We start from the raw sequence: 10,947 nt of genomic DNA, 5'->3' as shown, positions 1-10,947 counted from the left end.
CAAATGAGCGTCTAGGGTTGTGGGTCCAGATGAGCTACAGGATAACAACTCGCAAGTTTGCAGTTTAAGTAAGAGGGAACATCAATGATGATCTTAAATAATTCTCGTCTTAAAGAAGAGAGAAATATTAACTTAGAGGACTTAATTTCTAACAACTTTTGCAAATCGTTACAATTCTGACTGGACTGAACAGGTGTACAACATTGTAAATTGAACTTCCGTGTTGAAAAACGAATACAACAAAAATAATTTACAATTTCAGTTGTAATATATACCGATAAAACGTTGTGTAATAGTAATGATAACAATTGTAGTAAAAATAACAATAGAAATATAAACTGCTTCATAAAAAAACATCTGAATGTTTAGAATAACTGAAGAATAATTAATTACAATTCAAACACATTACTCGATAACTATATATGAGAAAAACAGTTCATAAATAATTGAAAGCAACACAAAAATATGCATAGCATTTGAAAGACAACTAATACTAGGAAGAGACAGGAAAGGAAACAGAGACAGGAAACGTCGTCGTCCCTTCAATTTCTAGTGTGTGGTCTGGTCAACAACTAATACTAGTTATTCCATGAAGTGTTATCAATTTGCACAGCTTTAGCAAATTACAACAGATTCAATAACTACCCTGGGATTAAAACCACTCCCAACACACAGCTCATGTAACAGTGATCTGATTTCGACAGGATTTAAAATGCAGATCAACAAGTTATTTTACAGACAGACAGACAGACACACACACACATGGTGCCGGGAGCGAAAAGAATTCCCCGGAAAACAAACCAATCCGTCATGAACGCCATATGCAAAATTCTTTGTGTCAGTAATTCCTTAATTAAAAAAATATCTGGCTTTGGGAGTTCCACCGTCCCACGTTGCTTTATTCTAACCTGTAGACCTGATACACCAGACACAGACAAACAGACAGACAGAGACAGAGACAGACAGACAGACAGAGACAGACAGACAGACAGAGACAGAGACAGACAGACAGAGACAGAGACAGAGACAGACAGACAGACAGAGACAGAGACAGAGACAGACAGACAGACAGAGACAGACAGACAGACAGAGACAGAGACAGACAGACAGACAGACAGAGACAGACAGACAAATATTAGGGAAATGAATGACAAGGAAATTTGCAGGCGATGAGTCACAATAACGTGGCTGAAGTATGTTGACCAGACCACACACTAGAAGTTGAAGGGACGACGACGTTTCGGTCCGTCCTGGACCATTCTCAAGTCGAATCGACTTGAGAATGTCGGTCTAGGACGGACCGAAACGTCGTCGTCCCTTCAACGTCTAGTGTGTGTGGTCTTGTCGACAAGGAAATTTGTCATTACTCAAGGCAACGCACACTAAGGCAACGGCTGCAGCAGCTAACGTAGAGTTTTGCATATGGCGTCCATGATGTATTGGTTCGTTTTTAGGGAGAAGTGTTTGTATCCATGTTTGTCTGTCTGTAAAATAACTAGCGAACGGATCGAGCGATTTGGATACAGCTTCGTGTGAAGAGCGAGGTACCGGCCAGTGCATAATGGCTCTGTTTTGGAAAAACATGTTTTTTTTTTTTGTTGATTGTAGGAGGTGTAGAATCCGGCTACATCCGGCCTCCTCATCAAACTATAGGAGCGATGAATCCGGACATATAATAAGAGATGAGCTAAAACGAATGTTTTTTTATATTTCATTATTATTGCAAATTTTTAAAAGACTTCAGAGATAGATTTTATATATTTGTTCTTAGCCTTAACAACCATATGGTCATCACCCACCTGCTACACACACACCCATATTCAAGTTAAATGTATAGCAATTTTAAAGTTTCGACTGAATTTTGAAACCTGGTCGTAAAATACACTCACGTCTCGTCAAGCTCAAGCAGGAGTCGAACGCTGCTCAGGAAAGCCACGTTGGCAGTTCGGCAGCCAGTCAGCCAGCTACATAAGCATCAAGAAATGATTACGTTAGCAGCTAGCTGTCTTCCTCTATCACTTGAGAGCTCTCATCCCTTCAAAACTAGATTTGCCACGGTTAAAGCTTCACATTTTCATGCAATGCAACCTGGCAATGATCTCCTCTCTGGAGGTGTTGCAGGGTTCTAGCCGAGGTTAGTGAGTCTAGTTTAATAACGGATTGAGTAGATTGGCTGCTACTCTATCCTTCGAAGTCTAGCAACTCGCTCCATCACGAGTGAAGGATGACCACCGGTCCACCTGGGTGATCAGGTGGAGCTCACGCGTCGATTTTGTGAGTTTTTACACAAGCACTAAGCTTGTGTAAAGTGCTTCACTCGCTTGTGTAAAGTGCTTCACTCGCTTGTGTAAAGTGCTTCACTCGCTTGTGCTTGTGCTTCACTCGCTACCTCAGACGGGAGGTAGCGAGTGAAGGCTCAGACGAAGTCTACAATGCCCACTGGGAAAAATTATACCCAGTGGGCATAATTTCCAAGAGGGCCGTCGCTTCGACGCCGAATCGGTGTCATCAGTGATGACTCCGATTCATCAATGATGAATCTGAGTCATCAATGATGCTTCGGCGCTCTTATTTTCGCTGCCCACTTGGTAACGAATCATCGCCGAGGCTAAAAAAAATTCTTAACACTCCAAGTGTCTTCCGTGACACTTGGGTTGACACTTGGGTCTTACAATTTACCCGTAAGTGAACTTGGGGTAAATTAAGGAATTAAGTTCGTTGCGCTCGTGGAGGCAAATTAGAGATTGTTTGACGTAACGAAGAATTAGTATCAGTAGTTGCTCCGCTAAACTACTTATATCCATGAGGCAGAGCCCAAGAGTTAGGCTCATCAAACGAGAAATTGATAACCACTTCTTCGACCTTGATACAGTGAATTAACAGCCTCTTAAATGCGCCCCCCCCCACGCCCCCTGGTTTTATAATTATAAACCCTCTAAACTAATCCCTGTTATTTATATATCCAAGTGATCTTCCTGAGTGGATCGTATAAGTGATCATATAAGTGATCAATTGTGATCATCTAAGTGATCACACACACACAACCTTTCAAGTGATCAACTTTCGCATCCATTAAATAAAATAAAATGTGAATGCAAAAAAATTTTGTCAAAATTTTATATATATTTATATTATTATTTTTTCCTACAATTTGTATTTTTTTTTTGGGGGGGGGGGATGCAACGAGTATTGTGTGTGTGTGTGTGTGTGTGTGTGTGTGTGTGTGTGTGTGTGTGTGTGTGTGTGTGTGTGTGTGTGTGTGTGTGTGTGTGTGTGTGTATGTGTGTGTGTATATACTCACCTAGTTGTGCTTGCGGGGGTTGAGCTCTGGCTCTTTGGTCCCGCCTCTCAACTGTCAATCAACAGGTGTACAGGTTCCTGAGCCTATTGGGCTCTATCATATCTACACTTGAAACTGTGTATGGAGTCAGCCTCCACCACATCACTTCCTAATGCATTCCATTTGTCAACCACTCTGACACTAAAAAAGTTCTTTCTAATATCTCTGTGGCTCATTTGGGCACTCAGTTTCCACCTGTGTCCCCTAGTGCGTGTGCCCCTTGTGTTAAACAGCCTGTCTTTATCAACCCTGTCAATTCCCAATATATGTGTGTGTGTGTGCGTGCGTGCTTGCATGCGTGCGTGTGTATCCCACAAATATTACCTGCGCACAAAACTCATTATTGTCCGTGGATCAGAGTTCAGTTTACGAACCTTTTGACACTGGCCGTTATATTAAGGGCTGTCAAAACTTTTTTGGTGAAAGATTTTAGCATATTTTAATTGGCCAGTTTTGTTGCTATGGTTTCTTTAATTTTTAGTGGCTCATGGCCCGTCCACAGTCAATCAATCTGTGATCTGTCAGGCACCACCCCCTCCCTCTCTCCCCCCCCCCTTCAACCATTCCACCTTTCCCACCACGACACTCCATTCGTACAGCAACCAATTACTAAATTGACGCGATGTACCGTTTTCTGTTCGTATGAGGGCGGTCCTCGGGTAGGTTAGCTCGGAGCAATTTTGTACATCATTTTAGCGACGCTGGGAACGCCCGGAAGAACGGGCTGCGTATAGAGATATAGATATAGCGTGTATAGATATAGATAGACCATAACCTGTGCAGCTTTTTTCACTCCATACGTTCTTACATTGCAGGAACGGCGATGTTGATGGCGGGAGGCGGCGGGAACACCACTCCTTCGGGTCCTGTGCTTGTCGACCCGCCCCCAGGGGTCGTGACCTTCACTAACACCTCCGGGGCCGCCCTGGGGTGCCTGGCCAAGGGGGACCCTCCACCCCAGGTCACCTGGCTCAACCTCGACCACTCCCCCGTCACCAATATCCCCGGGGTGAGGGAGGTGAGTCTTGGGGCGGGAATGAGTGAGTGTGTGAGTGTGTGTGTGTGTGTGTGTGTGTGTGAGAGAGAGAGAGAGAGAGAGAGAGAGAGAGAGAGAGAGAGAGAGAGAGAGAGAGAGAGAGAGAGAGAGAGAGAGAGAGAGAGAGAGAGAGACATACATATATCCACGAACATAAACAATCACACACACAGACGATACCGTATACAACTATAGTGCGTGAAGGGAACCATACAAGCGTGCGTGCAGGCGTGTATGGTTGAGTGTATGGCTCCCCCCTCCCCCCCTCCCCCCACCTGGAGTAACACCTCCCTCTCTACTCTTCCTGACGCAGGTGCTGAGCAACGGGTCCCTGATGATCTGGCCCTTCAGCGGCACCGACTACCGGCAGGATGTACACGCCGCTGTCTACCAGTGCCGGGCTTCGAACCCCACGGGCGTGGTGGTGGCTCCTCCGACCTCCCTCAGGGCAGGTGAGAGCTTTCCTCTCCTCTCACTCACTCACTCACTCACTCACTCACTCACTCACTCACTCACTCACTCACTCACTCACTCACTTGTAACTGGTTGTAATCTTTTGCATCCCTCTAGTGTATCAGATCATCACTCATCTTACTGTAGCAGATCATCATTCATCTTAGTGTACCAGGTCACCCTCTACTGTAGCAGGTCACCTCCACCCAGACTGTAGCAGAACCTCGTAAAATATGTTTAAGTTCATGATTCAGTAACATTATATATTTGTTCATTTAAATTATGTGTGTGGAAGGGGGGGGGGGGGGGGAGAGGGTTAGTAATCTGAGAACAGGATCCAGGGAAGTTACAGGTAACCCAAACCCTTATAATGTGAGATCACATCTTATGAGTCGAACAACTTTTCTTTCAAATCCACAACTTCTGGTAGAGCGGCAGCTGCTATCTTAGGTGTTGTGGTACCAGAAACAAGGCCGAAGCAGGATCTTACAGAACTGACGTATCTAAGTCTTGAAATATCTTTTGGGTCTTAAGATAGTGGCAAAAAACTTAACTTAAAGGTACTTTTGATGCAAGTCTCCGAGATGTAAGATTTTCCAAGATACGATTTTCACTGATTTCTAGGATGACTGAGATTGATGTCTTAAGGAAAATTTTAGCAGAAGTGCCGGGAATTATTGTATTGTGTACGGTAAAGGTACAGCGACACATATTACAAAATGTTTTAGTCAGTCAATTTATTGTATTTCAATTATGAAGCGACAGTGCCAAACCAGTACGACTAAATAGACAACAAGCCAACAAGGGCGCCCAACTGTCAAGATGATCCAGGGAGCTGTAGTGAAAGCAGTTTAGGAAACCGTCCAGGAAGATCATCCCTAAGACAATAAATGCGGCGGTCAAGGAAAATAACAAAGAAAGTATTCAAGAAAGCAGCGGAAAAAAAAGAGCCGTCGAGGAAGCAGTAGAACCGCCACTTTGGGAAGCCAGACTGAAGAGGAACGAGCCCCAGGTAATATCTCCCAAGAAGATGGTAATCCAGGAAGCAGTTGAGCAGACAGCAAGCAGAGGCCGCCTCCACGGCTGTCCTCCTCCATCCTAGCCAGCAGGAGCTTGTGAAAAGAAAAGCAGGAGATGGTGGGGAGGGGAAAACCGAGAGATTTAATACTCTGGGTAATGTTCACGCCGACAAAATCCCTCGACCTGTTCCCTGGCGGGGGAAGACTTGTCTCTTCTCCTTTTGCCTCAATATTTTACTCCTCAGGACACTGGAACAACTTTTCCCAGAACGCGAACTACCAATAACACTGTTGTAGGGGGTACCAGAACTACCAATAACACTGTTGTAGGGGGTACCAGAACTACCAATAACACTGTTGTAGGGGGTACCAGAACTACCAGTAACACTGTTGTAGGGGGTACCAGAACTACCAGTAACACTGTTGTAGGGGGTACCAGAACTACCAGTAACACTGTTGTAGGGGGTACCAGAACTGCCAGTAACACTGTTGTAGGGGGTACCAGAACTACCAGTAACACTGTTGTAGGGGGTACCAGAACTGCCAGTAACACTGTTGTAGGGGGTACCAGAACTACCAGTAACACTGTTGTAGGGGGTACCAGAACTACCAGTAACACTGTTGTAGGGGGTACCAGAACTACCAGTAACACTGTTGTAGGGGGTACCAGAACTGCCAGTAACACTGTTGTAGGAGGTACCAGAACTACCAGTAACACTGTTGTAGGGGGTACCAGAACTGCCAGTAACACTGTTGTAGGGGGGTACCAGAACTACCAGTAACACTGTTGTAGGGGGTACCAGAACTGCTAGTAACACTGTTATAGGGGGGTACCAGAACTACCAGTAACACTGTTGTAGGGGGTACCAGAACTACCGGTAACACTGTTGTAGGGGGTACCAGAACTGCTAGTAACACTGTTATAGGGGGTACCAGAACTACCAGTAACACTGTTGTAGGGGGTACCAGAACTGCCAGTAACACTGTTGTAGGGGGTACCAGAACTGCCAGTAACACTGTTATAGGGGGTACCAGAACTGCCAGTAACACTGTTGTAGGGGGTACCAGAACTACCAGTAACACTGTTGTAGGGGGTACCAGAACTACCAGTAACACTGTTATAGGGGGTACCAGAACTACCAGTAACACTGTTATAGGGGGTACCAGAACTACCAGTAACACTGTTGTAGGGGGTACCAGAACTACCAGGAACACTGTTGTAGGGGGTACCAGAACTGCCAGTAACACTGTTGTAGGGGGTACCAGAACTGCGAGTAACACTGTTGTAGGGGGTACCAGAACTACCAGTAACACTGTTGTAGGGGGTACCAGAACTACCAGTAACACTGTTGTAGGGGGTACCAGAACTACCAGTAACACTGTTGTAGGGGGTACCAGAACTACCAGTAACACTGTTATAGGGGGTACCAGAACTACCAGTAACACTGTTATAGGGGGTACCAGAACTACCAGTAACACTGTTGTAGGGGGTACCAGAACTACCAGGAACACTGTTGTAGGGGGTACCAGAACTGCCAGTAACACTGTTGTAGGAGGTACCAGAACTGCCAGTAACACTGTTGTAGGAGGTACCAGAACTGCCAGTAACACTGTTGTAGGGGGTACCAGAACTACCAGTAACACTGTTGTAGGGGGTACCAGAACTGCCAGTAACACTGTTGTAGGGGGTACCAGAACTACCAGTAACACTGTTGTAGGGGGTACCAGAACTACCAGTAACACTGTTGTAGGGGGTACCAGAACTGCCAGTAACTCTGTTGTAGGGGGTACCAGAACTACCAGTAACACTGTTGTAGGGGGTACCAGAACTGCCAGGAACACTGTTGTAGGGGGTACCAGAACTGCCAGGAACACTGTTGTAGGGGGTACCAGAACTACCAGTAACACTGTTGTAGGGGGTACCAGAACTACCAGTAACACTGTTGTAGGGGGTACCAGAACTGCCAGGAACACTGTTGTAGGGGGTACCAGAACTACCAGTAACACTGTTATAGGGGGGTACCAGAACTACCAGTAACACTGTTGTAGGGGGTACCAGAACTACCAGTAACACTGTTGTAGGGGGTACCAGAACTACCAGTAACACTGTTGTAGGGGGTACCAGAACTGCCAGTAACACTGTTGTAGGGGGTACCAGAACTACCAATAACACTGTTATAGGGGGTACCAGAACTACCAGTAACACTGTTATAGGGGGTACCAGAACTGCCAGTAACACTGTTGTAGGGGGTACCAGAACTACCAATAACACTGTTGTAGGGGGTACCAGAACTGCCAGTAACACTGTTATAGGGGGTACCAGAACTGCCAGTAACACTGTTGTAGGGGGTACCAGAACTACCAATAACACAGGCTTATGGGTAACTACCAGTAACCATTCCGATGAAACAGCTTATCAAGTATTAAGACACATCAAGTACCAGGACACATCAAGTATCAGGACATATCAAGTATCAGGACACATCAAGTATCAGGACACATCAAGTATCAGGACACATCAAGTATCACTACACATCAAGTATCAGGACCCATCAAGTATCACCCACACATCAAGTATCAGGACCCATCAAATATCACCCACACATCAAGTATCAGGACACATCAAGTATCAGGACACATCAAGTATCACCACACATCAAGTATCAGGACACATCAAGTATCACCACACATCAAGTATCAGAACACATCAAGTATCAGGACACATCAAGTATCACGACAATGACAGACGGACGACACAATGGGTCTTCGTCTGGCATGGTGGGATCACCTTCCCCGTCTCCAAGTGCCGAAGTAAATTAGGGTTTCTCTCTCCTCCTGGCGCCTAAACCGCCAGTCCTTCGCCTTATTTATGGATGTGGAATACCTTTTGGATATGAGCGAGGGAGATTTGCTATCGCACAAACCCTCCGTCTCTATTGGCTTACGAGCTGGAAATCTTCGCTCTGAGGCCATGATATATATCTTTGTTTATGTGTGTTGAGCAAACGATATCTCCTCAAAGGCAACTAGGAGGAAAGTCATCGTACGGAGCCTTGACGTGTTAACGTGCAGTCAGGGCACAGCGGGTATGTATTTTATTTCGTTAACTAAGGTTGTTATAGGCAAAACTCGTTTGGTATCGACCTCCTCCTCCTCCCGAAGAGCACTACCATATGTGGATACAGTCGGCACCGTGCCAATTGGATGGTTAACACGTGTATTCGTCTCTTAAAGCGGGTTAAAACGCGTTGGTGCGGTACGACAACAGTTACGCGTTCTTTAGTGACGTCACTTGCAATGTGTGCCAGGTGCGCGATACTGTAAACTGATCGCAATTTTGAATTTAATAACCTAATTATTCTAATATAATTGACGTATGTGGCACAAAACTTGTATAACAACGACAAAATGACGGCGGCCACTGAAACGTCAGCTGTTACGGCCGCAATTGTTTACAAAGGCTAATATTGGCGTTACGAATCGTAACTTAGGATATCGTACGATAACGGAGCGTAGCGTAATCCATATATTGGTCAGAAATATCAATGATATTACGTGGATATCGTCTCGCACATACTTTCGTGCTTCAAGGCAATTCCTGCATGTATTTTGTGCACCATGGGTTCCTGTACGCACTTTCGTGCACCATAGGTTCCTGCACGCATTTTCGTGCACCATGGGGGCTCCTGCACGTACATTTGTGCACCATGGGGGCTCCTACACGTCCCTTTGTGCACCATGAGTGCTCCGGCACACGTAGGACGAACTGCTGTATTCACCAAACAGATGACACACCCCAGAGGTCCGGGGTAGGGGAGGGAGGGGGGTGGGGGGGGCTCGCTAGGCTCTTGTATAAAATACAACTCTCCCGGCAAGTGTTAATAAATTCAAACTTTCGCGCTCAACGCGGCACCTCTCGTTGACCAGGTCGTCCGGAGGGGCAGACACATAGCCGTCACTTTAAGCACTTTTCTCGCTACAGTGACCCACAGTGTGTCTTGAAATGGTAACACAGTTCACTGTCAACACCCTGTGAGTCGTCGCCACACACACACACACACACACACACACACACACACACACACACACACACACACACACACACACACACTGCTGAAAGAGCAAAGCTCAACCCCCGTAAAAACACAACTAGTAAACACACACACACGACCTTTCGCCACATACACACACACACACACACACACACACACACACACACGCATGACCTTTCGTCACACACACACGACCCCGACGAGGCATCTGATGCAGAAGGAACTATCCTACAAGCACTTCTTCGTCTTCCTTAGGACGCTCAGGTACTTCTCTATCCTCTTTGGGATGCCAAGATAGTCATCTATCATCCTTGGGACGCCGCAGAAACCCTTATATCCTCCTTTGCGAGATCAATTACTCGTATATCTATAAATAAAACAATGTCAAAGTCCATAGGTTGGAAGCAAAACGCTTGGATTAGCCTCACTAAACTTTGCAGGATGAGTGTTGGTGGGTATGGGATAACTGAGCCTAGTGAAGATTTGTGTTTTTGTGTTCATGGAGCTTATAGCCGTTTATAACACCACATTAACACTCACCAGCACTACATAGAGTCAGACCTCGAGGAAGGGACACGATTTACATCTCAGGAGTCTTGGAATCTCTCTCTCTCCAGAGTTTTAGGCGCCAGTTGAGAGTTCTGGGAGGCTTTCCACAGAATTTCCCGGCAGTTATAATCGAGCATTTAGACTTTTGGTACTTCTGGTAGAAGCATTTAGACTTCTGGTAGGCTTGGAAGGTCTACCTGGTCTTCGAGACGGGGGCCAAGTGCCACACATACCTGGTGACTAAGAGGTCAGTTTTCACATATATACATTAGATATATTGGGCTTGTATTGAGGGTTCCCAAAGATGGAACTGCTGACTATTCGCAGGATGCAGCACAACGGTTGCCTAACCATGGTACCTGTTTGCGGCTAGGTGAACATGTGTATGAGATGAAAGGAACCGTGTCCCGCCCCGGTAATCGAACTCACGATTTCCTGTTCCGAACCGAGAACGAAGCCAACTGCACTACGAGATGGCAGCGACGTCGCTAAACACAC

At 45.9% G+C, this 10,947-nt stretch overlaps 2 protein-coding genes across 2 annotated transcripts in view; one reads left to right on the top strand and one right to left on the bottom strand.

Moving 5' to 3' along the window:
- The window catches only part of LOC138358305 (cell adhesion molecule Dscam1-like), a 42,952-nt gene extending 37,956 nt beyond the window's left edge, over nt 1–4,996 (top strand). Inside the window, exons 2-4 of the mRNA XM_069316160.1 lie at nt 4,156–4,358; nt 4,690–4,828; nt 4,947–4,996. Of these exons, the coding sequence (XP_069172261.1) occupies nt 4,156–4,358; nt 4,690–4,828; nt 4,947–4,996 (392 nt within the window). The remainder of the gene's footprint in view (nt 1–4,155; nt 4,359–4,689; nt 4,829–4,946) is intronic.
- Nucleotides 4,997–5,214: 218 nt separating this feature from the next.
- On the bottom strand, nt 5,215–8,821 carry LOC123747558 (uncharacterized). Its single transcript, XM_069316159.1, has 5 exons — nt 8,733–8,821; nt 8,013–8,206; nt 6,725–7,888; nt 6,129–6,632; nt 5,215–5,357 (listed from the first exon to the last, which is right to left on the bottom strand). Exons 1-5 carry the CDS (start codon nt 8,819–8,821, stop codon nt 5,215–5,217), a joined length of 2,094 nt encoding a protein of 697 aa, XP_069172260.1.
- Nucleotides 8,822–10,947: the final 2,126 nt, after the last annotated feature.

Source organism: Procambarus clarkii, chromosome 82, assembly GCF_040958095.1.
Source record: "Procambarus clarkii isolate CNS0578487 chromosome 82, FALCON_Pclarkii_2.0, whole genome shotgun sequence".
Lineage (NCBI taxonomy): Eukaryota > Metazoa > Arthropoda > Malacostraca > Decapoda > Cambaridae > Procambarus > Procambarus clarkii.
This window is presented reverse-complemented; position numbering and strand designations above follow the sequence as displayed.

Excerpts from the sequence above, each read along its gene's own strand:
- LOC123747558 (XM_069316159.1), bottom strand. The coding sequence starts at position 8,821 with ATGGCCTCAGAGCGAAGATTTCCAGCTCGTAAGCCAATAGAGACGGAG. Across the intron at positions 7,889-8,012 it reads CCCCTATAACAGTGTTATTG|TGTTACTGGTAGTTCTGGTA; the intron begins GTAGTTCTGGTA and ends CCCCTACAACAG. Across the intron at positions 5,358-6,128 it reads CCCCTACAACAGTGTTATTG|ACCCAAAAGATATTTCAAGA; the intron begins GTAGTTCGCGTT and ends CACTATCTTAAG.